Genomic DNA, 18,423 nt, shown 5'->3' on the forward strand with positions numbered 1-18,423 from the left:
AGAAACTTCTTTGTAATCTCCCCAAGTAGCCTGTCCCTTCTTCCAGAGGACATAGACTCTCTTTTTCTTCCGGAGCCTCAACAATAGTTCCCGGTTCATCCACACCGGTCTTCTTCCCCTACGGCTCGCCTTACAGCATTCAGGAACAGCCTGTTCTTGTGCCTTTAAGATCTCCATCTTGAGGAGCGTCCAGGCTTCCTGGACCCCTTTACCCTTAAGGAGCGACTCCCAAGGGACCCTCGCAACAAGCGTCCTGAACAAGTCAAAGTCCGCCCTCTTGAAGTTCAGGATAGCCGTTCTGCTAGTGATCCTTCTGACATCTCCAAGAATAGAGAATTCTACAATTTCATGGTCGCTCTGCCCAAGACAGTGCCCAACCTTCACGTCTCCCACCAGACCTTCTCTGTTAGTAAAGAGTAGGTCAATCAGGGCACCACCCCGGTAGGCTCTCGTACCAGCTGCATAAGGAAACTATCTTCCACACCCTCTAGGAACCTTTTGGACTGTTTCCTGTGCGCTGTATGATATTCCCAGCATATATCAGGGAAGTTGAAGTCTCCCACAAGAACGAGTGCTGGCGATTGCGCGACTCGCTCAAGCTGCCCATAGAACGCCTCATCCTTCTCTTCATCCTGATTAGGCAGTCTATAACAGACCCCCACCACGATGTCACTCCTACAGGCCTTTCCTCTTATCCTTATCCATAGACACTCAACTGTATCATTCCCAACCCCAAGCTCTTCAACGTCAAAACAGTCTTTAATATAAAGGGCCACACCACCACCCTTCCTTCCTCGTCTATCCCTTCTGAAGAGCTTGTAGCCTTCCATCACAGCACTCCAGTCGTGGGAGTGGTCCCACCACGTTTCAGTAATGGCAACCAGGTCATAGTTATCCTGCCGCACAATCGCTTCCAGCTCCTCCTGTTTGTTACTCATGCTGCGTGCATTGGTGTACATGCACTTCAGCCGAGACGGCTGCCTCAGCCCCAGATCGAGCACCGTTCCCCTGGGCTGTTCCCTTGAGTGCCTTGTTTTGTCCCCTTCCCCCTTCGTAGCTAGTTTAAAGATCTGTTGATAAGCCCCCGCCAGCTCCTGTGCTAGGATTCGTTGTCCCCTGTAAGCAACTGTTTCAAGCAAAAAAAAAAAGTCAGCTCTGTTATTATCTCAACCCTTCATGCCCCCCATTGGGCACCAAAATAACTGTCGTAGTTCAGCCCCAATGGGGACCAGACTATGCCTTCTCTCTCTCTCACTCCCCCCACCCTCCGAGAGAATATGGAGAAATGATATAAGAAAAATAGTTCAAGGTTTGAGATAAGGACGGGGAGAAATCCTTAAAGTTACCGTTACGGGCAAAACAGACTCGACTTGGGGAAAACTATTCATTTATTACTACAAACAGCAGGATAATGAGACAGAGAACAAGATCACCTCCCTCCACCCCTCCCTCTTCCCAGGCTTAACATTATCCCTACTACCTCCCCTCCCGAGTGGCACAGGGGGGGAAAAAAAGGAATGGGGGTCACGGTCAGTTCATCACATGTTGTTTTGTGCTGCTGTGTCATCGTCGGGGGAAGAACTCCTCACACTCCTCCCCTGCTCCACCATGGCGTCCCTCCCATGGGCCACAGTCCTTCGTGAAACTGCTCCGGCGTGGGTCATCTCTTCCACGGGGTGCAGTCCCTCCAGAACAGCTGTCCCACCAGGCCCTCCATGGGCCACAGCCTCCTTCAGGCCTCCACCTGCTCTGGCGTGGGGTCCTCCATGGGCTGCAGGTGGATCTCTGCCCCTCCATGGACCTCCATGGACTGCAGGGGGACAACCTGCTCCACCATGGTCATCACCACAGGCTGCAGGGGAATCTTGGCCAGGAGCCGCATTACTCCTCCCCCTCCTTCTTCACTGACCTTGGCGTCTGCAGCCGTTCCTCACAACAGGCAGGCAGATGCCTCTCAGGATCCTTTTTACATCTTACTCACTTCTCATTTCTTCTCCACTTCTTGCAGCCGGGCTGGGCCCAGTTGGGCCCAGTCAGCTGCCCAGCAGGAGGCCAGAGGGTGAGGCCTGCAAGGCCCACAAGGCTCGTCCCTCCCCCTCTCTGCCCCCACTCAGCTGCTTCACATCTTTTCTCCTTTTATTTTTTTTTTCTTTTCTGTTTTCCCCTTCTAAAATACTTTATTACAGAGGTATTATCAGGGAACATTCTGCTACCAATAGGCCTGGCTGAGTCCACTAAACAAAGGGGAGGGACTTCTAGCAGTTTCCAATAGAAGCTACCACCTTAGGCCCCCCCCCCCCCCCCCAACAAAACCAGAACAGAACAAAAAGTAAATTTAACAGCAATAACAGAAGAAAACAAAACAGTGATGAAATAAAAATACAATAAAATGGCTCACAACAAATCTCCACACACAGTTTCTCCCAAGTAGCAGGAGGCTCCCTTTAGCACCCTCCTCACTTATATACTGAGCATGATGTCACATAGGATGGAAGAGCCCTTTGGCTAATTTGGGTAAATTAACCCCAGCTGTTAGCTAATTAGTTAACTATCCCAGCCATAGGGGCCACTAGCTCCAGTTCTCCTCCCAGCTCAGGTGAATATTAACTCTATCCTAGCCAGAACCAGGACAGAGATGTGTCACACATTCTAAATACTTTTGTTTTACAGGGCAGGAATCAAGATAAACTTGTCTGAATCCTATTCAAGTAATTCCAGTCTGTCATAGCAGTGGACTACAGGAATTCAAGTGCTGTAACCAGCTGTATAACTTCTTAAAATCTCTATTCTTACTGATTCAGTATCAGTATAGATCTGATCTTTACAGCGGGCTCTATTGCAAAGGCTCTCTCTTAACATTCTCCACTCCCACCCTCCCAGGAGATGCAATTTCAACTTGTATCTGCTACCTGACAGGACATTTCCTTTACAAGGCTTAGTAAAAAGTTGCTGAAATCTTAACTACCTCTGTCCTTCCTGTCCTCTTTGGTACCCCTATAAACCATGTCCTTCTTGTGGCTCTAGGCTTGCATGGAGGAATAATAAGGAAGCCACTGTTTCTCATGTAGGATGTCTCAATCTTCAGAGGCTTTTTAGAAAGTAAGATTTCTCTAGAGCAACTTCAAAGAAACCCCCTGGTATTATACAATAACTTGTACTATTGCCTACTAACAAAAGCTGCTGCCTTCAATTTCTTTCTTTTTTTTTTTTTTTTTTTTTTAACTGTGATGGAAGACATTCTTAAATGTTCAGAAAGATGTGTCATGTTTCTTTTCAGACTTGTTGCAAAATTTGTCAGCACAGTCCTCTGGGGAACTTCTTCCTATATGACAAATTTGTACAGTATAGTTAGTTCCAGAAATAAATATTCATTCTGAAGTCAGAGCCCTTTTGAAAAGTGTAACTCGAATGTGTTTACAAAAAAAAACCCTTCCCAAAGCAGAACAGTACTTTCATATAAGTAAATTCTCATCTGTAATTCATTTATTAGCTTAATTTATTACACACAGTATGTAAAATCTACATTGTTGTTTGATTTTTCATGTTTACACACAGAAGGATTTTTTTTTATTTTTAACCATGATGCAACAAGAGCTTCCCATAGCCTACCTTCCTATGGGAGATACAAATATTAAACACTAAGAGAATTCCTGGCTCATTTAACTCTCTTTTCATTGCCTTTCCTTTATTTCCCTCCAGGTCTAGCACAAACAAACAAGCTTGTATTAAAAAAAGAAATTTTTAAACAGTTCCAAGGGAAAGTCTGCTGATATGAACTCCTGGAAACAGGGAGAACTCCTAGAGAGGTCTACAAGTCTTTATTTGACAAGAAGCTCTTACATGAAAGGTCAATCTTTTTTGGATACTGACTTGCAAAAATAACGTGAGTGCCACCACCTCAGAAGTGCTGATACACATGGTGCCATTTGTGAGAATTCAGGTACTTATGGGATTTCTATTAGTGCTAGGTAGAGGTATTGTGCAAATACTCACATAATGCAATTTCACCTCACTTTTCAGCTGCTGGCACTGTACAAAGGGAAAAAAAGATAGTAGCTACTTTTTTTTAAAGCATCAGAGCTACTTAACCTACCTGCAAATTTGTATTGACAAATAAGGAATGTTGTTTATTAAGGCTGTGCTTTAGAAAGAGGATGTTTTAGGGTTAAGTAGCCTTCATCAAGGCACAGAATAGGAAAAGGTAAGCACAGCTGTCTGTAGAAGATAAGTTATGTAAAACCACTGGTGATGTATGCATGCACGCAAACACAATTTTAAACTGCACAGCTGATCTTTGTAACAAAACTGAACATAGTTAAAAGGAAATACTCTGACTTTTTAATGGCCACAGTTTTACTTCATCATTAAAAATACAGTAAATATTTCCAAACATAAAATTCACAATTCAAATAAATGAAATATTTTAAACAAAGTGCTTCACAGATCCGAACCCTGCATGGTTGTACTATCTGGTCTAGAAGCATTTTGTAGACATCATAGGAGCATTTCACACAAAACCGAAAATGTCATTCAGGTGAATAAAAAAACAGGACATTTCCACAGACATTTCTAACATTTTTACACTTTCAAGTAGTTGAGTTCTTACAGCCACTGGGTTTTGTAACAAAAATGTGCTACAGCAGTACGGGTTCATGGATTCCTTTAGCAGCAAAGGCCCATTTCAAAGGGCACGTGATCTTTTCGGGTTGATCTGTTTACTGGCCTGTTCTTCCTCTTGTAGAGCTGCCCGGAAAGATTTCACTTTATCTTTAATGGAAAAGAGAGAATGAGTACTGATGTGCCTGTGCTCAACATCGATCTTGAAACTAAGCCCTAATGCTCTACATCCTGGTCCTAATGCACAACAAACAACATTACTCCATAAAAATAGCTGACACGGGAAACTACAGGAGGATTGAGATAAGCTTAAAATCAATGCTCGCCATACAAACACTATTTCTGATACAAGCCAGCATGCTGTTGGCCTTCTTGGCTACCCGGGCACACTGCCAACTCATATTCAGCTGGCTGTCAACAAACACCCCCAGGTCCTTTTCCGCTGGGCAACTTTCCAGCCACTCTTCTCCAAGCCTGTAGCGTTGCATGGGGTTGTTGTGACCCAAGTGCAGGACTCAAGACTTGACCTTCTTGAATCTCATATGATTGGCTTTGGCCCATTGATCCAGCCTGTCCAGATCCCTCTGTAGAGTCTTCCTACCCTCAAGTAGATCGACAGTCCTCCCCCCACCCCAACTTGGTGTCATCTGCAAACTTCCTGAGGGTGCACTCGATCTCCTCATCCAGATCATTGATAAAGTTATGAAACAAGACTGGCCCCAATACTGAGCCCTGGGGAACACCGCTTGTGACCGGCCACCAACTGGATTAAACTCCATTTACCACAACTCTCTGGGCTTGGCCATCCAGCCAGTTTTTTACCCAGCGAAGAGTACACCCATCCAAGCCATGAGCAGCCAGTTTCTCCAGGAGAATTCTGTGGGAAACAGTGTCAAAGGCTTTACTAAAGTCCAGGTAAACAACATCCACAGCCTTTCCCTCATCCATTAAGTGGGTCACCTTGTCATAGAAGGAGATCAGGTTGGTCAAGCAGGACCTGCCTTTCATAAACCCATGCTGACTGGGCCTGATCACCTGGTTGTCCTTTACGTGCTATGTGATGGCACTCAAGATGATCTGCTCCATAACCTTCCCTGGCACTGAGGGGTGATGAGAAGGTACACGGTGTTGTGTGAGGGATTTCAGTGATGGTCCGTGTAGGGCCACTGTGGGAAATTACAAGCTGCACACAGCTGTGAGAACGTGACCTTGGAGAGGGGAGCTAGGAGGGTTGTTATCTCAGAGAGGGGAGCTAGGAGGGTTGTTATTGAGCAGGATGTTGCTGCTATCCGGGAACCACTGTCAGCCAGCAGGGCATGTACTTGGCAGGCCTTGATGCACGTGCTGGCCACGTGTGCATCAACACCTGGTCAGTACTCTTCCACTGAATCTGCTGAGGGTATAAACAGAGGCAGCTCGGAGCGGAGGAGAGAGAAAGGACCCAGAGCACACTCTACGAACAACAGGGGACGCCCTGAAGGTGCTGTGCCTACCTCCCTTCTCTGCTCTGACCCCGCTGATCATCCTTCTCCTGCTTGGCGGTGTCTCTGGCTTAGTCGGGTTGGTAAGACTCTCATAAAGGGAGAACAATACGCTGGTAACTGCTTATGCTAGGAACTGTAACTGCTTATGCTGGTAACTGCTTATGCAAGGCTATAATAGAGCAATAAATACTGTTGTGCTTTTAAATATCACATGCTGGGTGAACTTTGTGCATAGGAATCCTACGAACTGGTTACAGGTGTGCTGGGTGAAGAAGTGTCTGAAAGGCAGGGCTCAGAGGGTTGTAGTGAATGGGGCTACATCTGGCTGGTGACCGGTCACCAGCGGTTCCTCAGGGTTCAATTCCAGGGCCAGTTCTGTTCAATATATTTACCAATGATCTGGATGCAGGAGTTGAATGCACCATTAGCAAGTTTGCTGAGGATCCCAAACTGGGAGGTGCTGTTGACTCTCTTGAGGGACAAGATGCCTTGCAGGGGGATCTAGATAGATTGGAGCATTGGACAATCATCAATGGCATGAAATTTAACAAGTCCAAATGCCAGATTCTGCACCTGGGACAGAGTAATGCTGGGCACAAGTATAGATTGGGAGAGGAGTGGCTGGAGAGCAGCCCTGCAGAAAGGGATCTGGGGGTGCTGGTTGACAGCAGGCTCAATATGAGTCAGCAGTGTATCCTGGCAGCTAAGAGGGCAAACCACATCCTGGGGTGCGTCTAACACAGTATAACCAGTTGATCAAAAGATGCAATTATCCCTCTGTATTCAGTGTTGGTGTAGCCTCATCTTGAGTACTGTGTGCAGTTCTGGGCCTCACAATTTAAGAAGGATGTTCAGGTCCTTGAATGCGTCCAGAGGAGGGCAACAAAGCTGGTGAAAGGGCTGGAAGGCATGTCCTATGAGGACTCTGTGTTTGTCTAGTTTGGAGAAAAGGAGGCTGAGGGGCGACCTCATTGCTCTCTGCAGCTTCCTGAGGAGGGGAAGTGGAGAGGGAGGTGCTGATCTCTTCTCCCTGGTATCCAGTGATAGGACACATGGGAATGGTTCTCCTGCACCAGGGGAGGTTTAGACTGGACATTAGGAAGCATTTATTTACCGAGAAAGTGGTCAAACGCTGGAACAGGCTTCCTAGAGAGTTGGTCGATGCCCCATGCCTGTCAGTGTTTAAGAGACATTTGGACAATGCCCTTAATATAACATGCTTTAACTTCTGGTCAGCCCTGAATTGGTCAGGCAGTTGGACTTGATGATCGTTGTAGGTCCCTTCCACCTGAAATATTCTATTCTATTATTTGATTCGATTCCCAGCATGTACCCTGTTCACACTTAAATTCTGCTTCTAACTTACAGAGTATAGGGAGATACACACCGCATACTTCCTTTTCCTTCCCAGCAGCTTCCAAATCATCCTTAGACACATACAAAATTGTATTTAGTGTACAATCAGTCACTTTTGTACATTCTAAAACTCAGCAGAGTAAATTCTACTCCTCCAATTTTTCATAGAATGGTTTGGGTTGGACGGGACCTTAAAGATCATCTAGTTCCAACTCCCCTGCCATGGACAGGGACATCTTCCACTAGATCAAGTCACTCAAAGCCCCATCCAACCTGGCCTTGAACAGTTCTAGGGATGGGGCATCCACAACTTCTCTGGGCAACCTGTTCCAGTGCCTCACCACCCTCACGGTAAAAAATTTCTTCCTAATATTTAATCTAAATCTATTCTCTTTCAGTTTAAAACCATTACCCCTCATCCTATCACTACATTCCCTGATAAAGAGTCCCTCCCCATCTTTCCTGTAGGCCCCCTTTAAGTACTGGAAGGCTGCTATAAGGTCTCCCCAGAGCCTTCTCTTCTCCAGGCTGAACAGCCCCAACTCTCAGCCTGTCCTCATAGGAGAGGTGCTCCAGCCCTCTGATCATCTTTGTGGCCCTCCTCCTGACCCACTTGAGTAGATCCATGTCTTTCTTATGCTAGGAACCCCAGAGCTGGACACAGTACTCCAGGTGGGGTCTCACTAGAGCAGAGTAGAGGGGGAGAATCACTTCCCTTGACCTGCTGACCATGCTTCTTTTGATACAGCCCAGGATGTGATTGACTTTCTGGGCTGCGAGCGCACATTGCTGGCTCATGTTGAGCTTCTCATCCACCAGCACTCCCAAGTCCTTCTCCTCAGAGCTGCTCTCAATCCATTCCCCGCCCAGTCTTTACTTGTGCCTGGGATTGCCACGACCCACATGCAGGACCTTGCACTTGGCCTGGTTGAACTTCATGAGGTTGGCATGGGCCAACCTCTCCAGCCTGTCAAGGTCCTTCTGGATGGCATCCCTTCCCACTAGAGTATCAACCACACCACACAGCTTGGTGTCATCCACAAACTTGCTGCGGGTGCACTCTTATCCCACTGTCCATGTCGCTGACAAAGATGTTCAACTGTACTGGTCCCAATATAGACCCATGAGGGACACCACTCATCACTGGTCTCCACCTGGACATCGAGCTGTTGACCGCAACTCTTTGAGTGCGACCATCCAGCCAATTCTTTATCCACCAAGTGGTCCACCTGTCAAATCCATGTCTCTCCAATTTATAGGCAAGTATGTTGTGCGGGACACCTTTTCTATGAATGTGAAAAGCATTTGTGATTAAATTTTGGAAGTAAATAGATAAATACATCATTAATTTTTTTCATCATAGCTAGAATAAGAATGGGAGAAACCTAAGAAAGGAAGTATGGCATCCTTTCATATTTCTGTCGTCCCCCATCCCCCTTCCCCATTAATATGCCCAATATTGGGAAGAAGGAAACCAAAATGATAGCATAAAAAATGAGTCCCAAAGTGACAGGAATAGAACCTGAAATATTCAGTGACCATTATGTGCCATGAGCATAACACAGAAGTTACTGGAGAAAGAATCTTTGACTTAACAGTTCTTCCCACCTGTAAAGCTATGCATGTATCATGCTGCTTGTAAAGATGCAAGGATCTCTTACATAATCTTTACCTTCAGTATCTTGTTTTAAAAGCAGTATCTAATAAGTTTTGGAAGAAAAGGAAGTCACCTATTTCACTGCTAGTGTCTCAAATTGTCTTTTCCTGAAGAGGAAGCCATCATCCATAAGAAGAAAAGGAATGTACATCTAATTCTTTGCTAAAGTATATTGGTGCCAATACATGCTTACAAGGCAAGCAGGCCACATCCGATTTGCTTGATGTATTCTTCTAACTTAGAGCAGATACTCAGACTTGAGTAAAAAGTAAAATTTTATCTTATAAGGAGTTTTCTAACACAGATTAAAAAAACCAAACAAACCATCCTTGAATTTTTACCAATATAGCATGTCTGCTGGAATCCAAATAGATACAGAAACTAATATGAAAAATTCATCTCCATGAGGTACCAAGCTGACAAGCTGATTTTAGAAGATAAGTGGAAGAGTCAGTTTTGGGAACTAAGAATATCTATGGTTTGTTTTTCAACAAAGAGACAAAATTTTGACAGAAAGGCTGCTGAGGAAAAAAGTAGGCTAACAGCCAAGCTTCTCAGAGCTTGACGCCACTCTTAAACACAGACTGAAAAACAACAGTAAGCTCCCTGCTACATTACAGAGTGCAACAGAGCAGGAACTGGGAGTTCTTACTACTTTTTCCTCATTGCATTACCTTCTTTTTTTTTGTACAGTTCTTTTGGATTTTCTTTTTCCTTCCTTTATTGTTTTGGAACAAAGGAAAAAATATTCCTTCCACAGAACATTACAGGACATGATAAAGTGAAAAAAGACCCCAAAACATAACCACACTCTTTTTTTTTCCTCCTCATAATTACTGCAAGTCTCCATGGCATATGAAAATGCACACAAAAGTGATTAAAAGCAATCTACCTCTAAGTTCGGTCAGAATATCAATTTTTTGCTCTAGAATTGCTTCAAGTTGGGTAGCGTAAGAATCCACATCATAGTCTACTTCTTCTGTCATCTCAAGAAGAGCTTTTTCATCTTCCAGCCATCTAATAGTTTCCTAGATAAAAGTTAAAAAACCCCAACTAAATACATTAGCAAAGTTTCAAGACAAGTTTCAAGACAGAGCTGAATTACTTACTCCTTTTCTCAAGATGACCACACTTTTACTATCTAGTCACCTCACTATAACAGATTTCAATCCTAAAATGAATCCTTATTCCTAATTCAGTAAAATTGTATGTTTTCTACATAGTTTCTTAACTCCAATGGTCATACCAGCAACAAATAAACCCTAGCTACCCCAGTGCTCTTCAAATTCAGAACATTAGGTGGTTGTAAAGCTAAGAAACTCAGAACTTTATGTCATGGTTATGTCCCCTTAGGCAGGTATCAAACTTTGAAGCCAGGCTTCAATTTTAAGTATGGGCTGGTTGCCACTGACTATAATCACAGTATCATTACTACAGTCAAGGAGTCAAGATAATTCTGTCCATACTCAAAACCAGTTTTGAGAGAAGCTGTATAAAAGAAGAGCTATTTTAAGATCTCTATTGCATAAACTAACTCCCCAGGCAGATAAGAGTACTGTAAAAGTTGGTTAAAGCAGCTCTTAAGCATCTTTGCACTCTAAGTATTACCAAAAAAAAACCAGGAGGAAAAAAAAAGAAAAAAGTCTTGCAGCAAAGAATGATGCAACCAGGAGCTTAAAGCTTACAGAACCATGCAAAGCTGTGATCAGGAGAACTGATCCCATTGGAAATGCTTTGATTTAAAAAAAAGAAAGCAGCTGACAGTTCTAGGCGTGCTGGGCCTGAAATCCTAAAATTAAGTCTTTCCCTCTGTGCTCAGTAGTCCAAGTAATATTGAAAGCATAGTCCAAACCCTATATATGTTTTGTTGGCTTTCAGGACCAATGGAGCTCAAATTGGGATAGGATTCATCTCATCTAATGTAAACTCATATATCCATGAAACAAAGGAAGACCAACATCTCTAGAGTACAATTCATTCAGTTGATCTATTTTAGACATTTTTGTTAGGATAAGATGTTTTGTATCCCAGAATCAACAGCTTCCAGGAGAAAGCTGACAGAAGACAAATTCTGCATGTTACAGCTTGTAGATTTTGTATTGGTGCTACCCATCTCCACCCATGGCATAAACTAACAAGCCATGCTGCAAATGAAGGAAGCTGAGGCTCGAACACATTTCCTTTTAATGAGTGCTGTGAGGAGCAGTAATCTCCAGCATAAAGCCAGATGGACACACAGAGGTAGTAACATCTTAAACTAATGCAGCTTCTCTCTCCAGAAGTCGCAAGCATTAGGACACAGCTACGGCATATGGCATAAGCCTTTCACACTTTTGCATGTTTTAATTCAGGGCTAATGTTTCATAATAACTAAATCTCTACATCTGTTGTAAAATGTGTTATTTAGCATCCCACTGTATTACATGAATACACATCAATGTTCCACTAAGTTAGATGCCTAAATTGAGAGTATTCCCTACAGGTTTAATGTTTTGCTGTTTTCTTGCAGCAGATGCGCCAAATGGACAGCCTGCCTAAAGACTCTAAGGTTATGAACAGAAGCAACTCCCATTTCCTTCTGAAAACTAGTAACTCATTATTACAATTTATTTTGTGAATGTAAAAGGCTCTGTGGCACTGACCAGCATTACACTGTGTGGGCAGTATTCCTTCCAAAGACCCTGACTAATAGCAAGTGAAAACCTTTATGTACTTGTAAAAAGGAAGCAAATAGGCAGTTAGAAATATATTTGTTTCTTTTGGATCTCAATATCTCAGAGGAAGATGTCACAGAAGGATATTTAGAGGAGATACCTGGAGAGCGTATTGCAGCATCTTAGAGGGAGATGACCAAACAGAAATGGTGCCGATAGAGACATTACTATTAATTGCCAGCTTTGGCATAGGAATATTGGCATATATTAGACAGTGAAATTGAAAATTTCAAGACCAATGTGAGTAAGCTCCCTACAACTAGAAAAAACAGTCACTAATGCTGGAAAAGGACTAACAGAAAATATAGTAAATAGTTAAAATACTAAAAAGAAAATAGCAACTTTTCTTACAATGAACAGTCTATTTAGGAATGTTTGTTGAGAAAAAAGGAAAATTTTACTATAGTTCTGGGATGGTAGAAAAATATGCTTCTCTTTCACCATGGGGACAAAAATTAATGGTTATGGAATCTAAACATCTGTTCCTATTTGTTTGCTACAATGGGCTTAGCGTAATAAAACAATTTAGAAATCTCTGACAGCAGCGAAATGACCAGATGATATCCTACATCTTCAAGAATATGCACTTTCATTGGGAAAACCTGAATTCTTGGATTAGGATAAAACAAAGTAGAGCTCCATCTTTTACCTGGAAGACAGCCCTGTGGTCTTCTACTACTTGCTCTTCCATTTCTACCATTTGTGACACAGCTTCATGGAAAGTAAACAACTGTGGAGAAACTTCCTCTTCCTAAAAACAATAGTTAAGCTTGTTAGTCTGGAAAGAACTGTGGCTACAGGAAATATATTGAATGTTATCCATCCCATCACAGAACATGAAAAGAAATATGCAGAAAGCAGAACCTGTCAAAAATAGAACTTAATACTTCTAACAAGAAAGTCTCCAGAAATGAATGGAGAGGGCAATAAATTCAAAATGTTCACAAACTTAAAATTAGTTCATATTCATTAAAAATTTCCAGCAACTAATCCTAGTGAATACTGGAAAACAGAATATTCCACATGAAAAAAAAAACAAGTTGAAGTAGTGGGAGGAGGAAGTCATAAGGGAAGAATACTAATTTCTAGTAGATTTTAACACCTACAGAAAACTTGTTTTCCATCAGGGCTTTTTGTTGTGCATACCACAGTAGGCAGATAACAATTTTCAAAAAAGAGAACAGCAATTACATTCAATACATTTCAGGAAATCAAAATTAAATTAATCCTTTGAAAAAAAAATGGAATAAATGTAAAGTGAAAAATCTAAAAAGTATGTAGTGATTAATACATTAGAAGAATGCACAACATGGATTTACAAACTGGGGCAAACAGAACTTCTTTAGACATAAATAGTTAACAATCAAAAGGGAAAGCACTAGGTAGGCTGCAATTCATGTTTTAGCAAGACAGTATGGTTCCTTATACCATGCCTTTAAAATCTTTTTAAAAACACATTTTAAAGCTTAATTGAATTCCACATGAACAATGAAAAAGTATGATATGAAAGGATATCTGGCTGGAAGGACTGTCCAATGGGAAGCTCTAGGAATCACTAGCATGTTTTTATAAATCAGAGTCCTGGAAGAAAAGCCAGTTACTAAAATGAGAAATATAACAAACATTAAAATATGTTTGAGAAAGCAGAGTTTTGAGAAAAAATAAGTTCAGGTAGTAAGGATTTTTATTTTCTGTCTTTCATCAGCGTTTTCACAAACCAAGTTTTAATCCTTGTTGAAAATTTAAGGGACCAGGACTAGATCTGATATTCAGCAGTGAGGGAAAAATGCCCTTTAGAAGATGCCTCTCAGTCCCAGCTCTCCAGTCATGCAGCCCAGGGACACAGCCTGGGAACATGATGGGGCTCTCTCCTAAACATTGCTCTGGGGTTTCACTCCATGAAAATCAGGATATTGGGAAGAGGAATGATGGGTAGCCAGATTTCTAAATGCAGAGAAAGGCAAACTCACTTGAAACAGGTGTTGCATACAGAGAAAGTAATAGTCAAAAACACAGAAGTGTTAAATAAAATGGATGCATTTCCCAGGCTAGTTCTAACTACCTAATAAGAGATGAAGCTATACTGAAAAAAATGCACACTAAAACACGCAAGAGTCTAGAGCAGGCCCTGCCTAGACATTAAAAGCCCTAATCAGCAAGGAAGATAAAGAAAAGTAAAACATTCTCCTCTCATTCTTCAAGGAATCTTTTTTTTTTTTTTTGTGTATGAGAATGGACATAATACCATAAAGTGAAAAGGTGAAGGGACATGCTGTATCTACTTAATGATATTGCTAACAGGCTATAAATACACATTACTCTGGATTTGTTCTGCTACTGTATTTATCATTATCTCTTTCCATATAATGCTGTAAACCACTCACATTTTGTTCACAAAGCAGTTTGAGATCATCTCTGTGAGGAGAGCTCCCCACACCCCACTGTGTCTCTAAGTCATCGATCTGATTGGGAGCATGGTGTATAATGGGACGGATATCTCCTGCAGCGCTAGGATCAACCATCAGCTCCTTCACCCTATCAGAAAATATTTAATTTGTAAGTTAGTAACTTCCTGTGCAAAAGAGTCACAACCAAAAATAAAGCTCTGTGGGCTTATGCGCAATTTAATTCATTTTAAAAGGATGATGATGTCAGCTTCACAAATTTAATGTACTTTCAGTGACAAAAATGTTAGTCCAACTCCTAAAAAGCATGGACTATTGAATTTCAACTACTTGCAGGTGGACTGCAGCCCATCTACTAGCAAGAGGCATTTTTTGTTTGAAATCTTACTACTCATTAACTGTTAAGAGGGCAAAAATCTCCAAACTCTCAATATTAACTCCTTAACAATGAATACTATTTGAAAGAAAAGTTCATTCAGCACCCTAAACCTGACCATCTTTCTTTTTCTGTGCACACAATCGTGCTTTAAAAAAAATTAGTCAATCAGTACCCCACTAGCTGTTATAAGCAAATCCACCAAGAATTCTGAAGAAAATAATAATTTGCAACCAAGTATCCCAGAGAATCAATAGATCCTTTAACTAAAATAATGTCAAAGATGAAAATATCTTATTAAAATGTTAGGCTCTTGCAATGTGAAAATAATTTAAAAGATTGATAATTATTCTGTCCAATTTTTTTGCCAATTTAAAAGAACATTTATGAAAAAGACACATCAAAGTCTGCAAGTATAACAAGTTTTAGAACAAATTCTTAATTTTTTAAGGGGAATTTTTTTTTTCCAAGTAGCACATATATACTGCAATGGAAAATGTATTTCATTCATCTTCGGAGTGATGAAAAGTTTTAAAAATATATACGTATTAAAATTGTTTTATTTTTTAAATTAGACATATTCAAATTATCCTAAACATAGACTTATCAGATTTGGTCCATTAAATGTACAAAGGTGACATCACCACTTTTTTTTTAAATGTATGAAGGAAACTAGCAAGCTTGCATACAGAGTGTGGATGTTTAAGGAGGGTGAACAAAATAGTAGGAAGATGATTGCAGATCATGCAGAACCATCACCTGCCAAGCAAAATAAAAACAAAATATATGTGACTCAAGGGAAGGGAACTAATGAAAACTTGATCTGTAAAATTACATTGCCAAAAAGAAAACTTAAAAATAAAGATTCCATGTATAGAATGAAGTAGACCTGGTGATTGAAGAAGAAAAGTCGTCATACTCATAGGAAGGAGAGAGATCAGAGCGACTTTCGCTACCCTGTGAGAAGGGAATGTCCGAAGGACTAATTCCAAATTCCTTTACTCTGCAGCAGCAAAATACAGCAGCAAATTAAAAGAAAATGTTCTAACAAACACAGTTAAAATGGCAACTCTTTGTTTAGCATTCCTCTTTAAAAGTTTAACAATAAAATTATTTTTATATTAAAACACAAGTAAGAGTGTCAACATATTTAAACTTGCAAATAGAGTTACAGATCACTAACAAAACTGAACAAAACCAGTGCTACTAATTGGCAGGAGACTATAATAACAATGTTTTCAGAAGAGTAATTCCAGATTTCAGTTCGTGCAGTTAATAAAATTTGCTCTACATTCAGTATTCTATTAAACTGCTCCTTTTAACACATCAAACCACTACAATACTTTAAATTCTATACTGCCTCCTGTCTTACACTGCATAGACACTGGTGTTCAGCACCTAAAAACTAATTGTACTATGAAAAAGATACATTGCTATAAAAAGTTAAAATACTACACAAAACACATGAAGCAACTTCACAGTGATAGGCATTTACTCCATAACAACATACAAATTTAACACCAAGGGGAAGAAACAGTTTCAGCACAATGATTTAGTATACTAGAAATAGATATTTATTTTGTTTTGCGGTGTCTTTTCCTGGAGTCACTTCAGCAATGCATATTCTATAAGGGACAGAAAGATCCAATGAGTCTTGATGAATGTGCAACGTCCTTCATTATGTTATTGTAAGCAGGGGAGTAGATGCCCCCTTCTCATCAGGAAGGAAATCACATAGACTGGTTCAAGCCAGGTAGATTTGCTACTAACTCCCTTGATCCAAGCACAAAGACGTTTGGATACTGAGAGGAGTGGATGGTAAGCTTCCCTAGCAGCCCTTTGTGCTCAATTAGCGACTGGCCAGGAGTGCCCAGCCAAGCAGGACCAGATGTGGTTCTGCCCTAGCCTCTTCTGGCAAAACGGGGCTTTCTGATGGCCCAGAAGCTTGTTTTCCTCCTTTGTTCTTTGCAGCAAAGCAGGGGGCAGGTCTCTGAGTCAAAGGTCTGACTGCAGGCACATGCAGGACCCCATCTCCACAGACATTAAACTAAGGAGAACTGCAGCTGGGGAAGGCTCCTTTCACACACTGAAGAGATGAACACTTTCAGAGAGCAATACAGGTCTCAGAGGTGCTGCATCAGCCTCTGGAGGTGTTAATTTCTCTACGCTGATTATAACATCACTGTTGGATTAACTGACTCTTTACTTAGGGGTCTCAGATATTTGCCTGAAGTTGAGAAGTATAAAATTTGGGCCACAGTAACTACAGAATTTTCGTAAATTAATAAATAAACTAGTTGAGATAGATATATATGTGATATGATATACCATATATATAAAAGAAACAGGCTGACAACTGAATGCAATTCCACCAAGGGGATGAAAAATCACATTGCAGAAAGGTATTTCAGCTAACACCCCAGGGAATCATCATGAAAACTGACTACCCCTAATGCAAGAGGTGATGCCTCCAGAGCAGGGGCAAAACTAATAGGAGCATCTCCTACATTCCTTGCAATCCACACTACATCCATCTCTGGATAATGGCTTAAATGCAGTTTCTATTGATTCTCTTGTAATGGTTGTAAAAAGTGACAAATTAAATTAAATGTGAGCATGAATCAGTAATCAGTATATTGGTTTTAATCTTATTAATAAATGCAAGTATGCTAAAATTATTCAAGTAGTTAAAATAATTATACATCATTGTCCTGGTTCTGGCTAGGATAGAGTTAACTTTCACCTGAGCTGGGAGGAGAACTGGAGCTGGTGACCCCTATGGCTGGGGGACACAGCTGGGATAGTTAACTAATTAGCTAACAGCTGGGGTTAATTTACCCAAATTAGCCAAAGGGCTCTTCCATCCCATCTGACATCATGCTCAGTATATAAGTGAGGAGGGTGCTAAAGGGAACCTCCTGCTACTTGGAAGAAGCTGGGTGTTGAGATTTGTTGTGAACTATTATACTATATTTGTATTCCATCACTGTTTTATTTTCTTCTGTTACTTCTCTTAAATTTATTTTTTGTTCCATCTCAACCCATGTGTTTTTGCTGCCTTTTGTTTACCAATTCTCCCTTCTGTCCCACTGGAGGGTGGGGGGAGTGAGAAAGAGACTGTGTAGTCTGGTCCCGATCAGGGCTAAACTACAACAATCATGGAATAACAGCATTCCAAACATCAGTAATCAACAGCAAGTATAGCTATAAGCAATAACATTTTCCCTACCTATTTGCATATCTCAATGTATTTAGAGTGTTTTCACATGATGCCATCCCTGGAGAAATTGTAGCAATCTGGAGAAAACAAGCCATGCATTAATAAATTGCTTTGTACAGATGAAAAGGTAGATGAACTCAAATTAACTTTATTTTTTTATCTCCACTTTCATTTGAGATGTTCTACAAAAACTGTCTACTATGTACAGCTGTTCTAATACAATGACATCTCAGGAAGAGAGCTGTCAAGTCAAAGTTTCAATTTAATTTTTTCAGCCATATCTGAAACATTAAGAATTCATAGAATTTTCAGTCAATTTCCCCCATCTCACAGTCTTCGTAACATAATATGTAAATGCAAAACTCTAACTGAAAAAATAAAACTCCTCAAAAAGGGAAATATGCAACTCAGTAGAAAGTAAGTCTAATGTATCCTGCAAACAATTACCAGATTAATTATATATATATATATATATATCTTTGTAGCTTGTTCTCCATTCAAGCAGACTGTATACTTATTTGAGAGATCTATTTTGGCTGCAATCCAAAACTATACTTAATAATATTAAAGATAAGCATGTGTTTAACTATTTTC

The 18,423-nt window shown here is 40.9% G+C and overlaps 1 protein-coding gene across 3 annotated transcripts in view; it reads right to left on the reverse strand.

Moving 5' to 3' along the window:
• Positions 1 to 3,265: 3,265 nt before the first annotated feature.
• The window catches only part of LOC147596818 (kinesin-like protein KIF2A), a 99,130-nt gene continuing 83,972 nt past the window's right edge, over positions 3,266 to 18,423 (reverse strand). For 2 of the 3 annotated variants that reach the window (XM_086769531.1, XM_086769530.1), the window contains exons 16-20: positions 17,839 to 17,906; positions 14,213 to 14,363; positions 12,478 to 12,579; positions 10,007 to 10,142; positions 3,266 to 4,767 (exon numbers count right to left, since the gene is read on the reverse strand). In XM_086769531.1, coding sequence (XP_086625657.1) covers positions 4,682 to 4,767; positions 10,007 to 10,142; positions 12,478 to 12,579; positions 14,213 to 14,363; positions 17,839 to 17,906 — 543 coding nt within the window. In that variant the 3' untranslated portion in view covers positions 3,266 to 4,681. Of the gene's footprint in view, positions 4,768 to 10,006; positions 10,143 to 12,477; positions 12,580 to 14,212; positions 14,364 to 15,498; positions 15,613 to 17,838; positions 17,907 to 18,423 lie in introns of all 3 variants that reach the window. The other variant, XM_086769528.1, reaches the window with a different exon arrangement.

The sequence above is a fragment of the Chlamydotis macqueenii genome, chromosome W, assembly GCF_036417535.1.
Source record: "Chlamydotis macqueenii isolate bChlMac1 chromosome W, bChlMac1.mat, whole genome shotgun sequence".
Lineage (NCBI taxonomy): Eukaryota > Metazoa > Chordata > Aves > Otidiformes > Otididae > Chlamydotis > Chlamydotis macqueenii.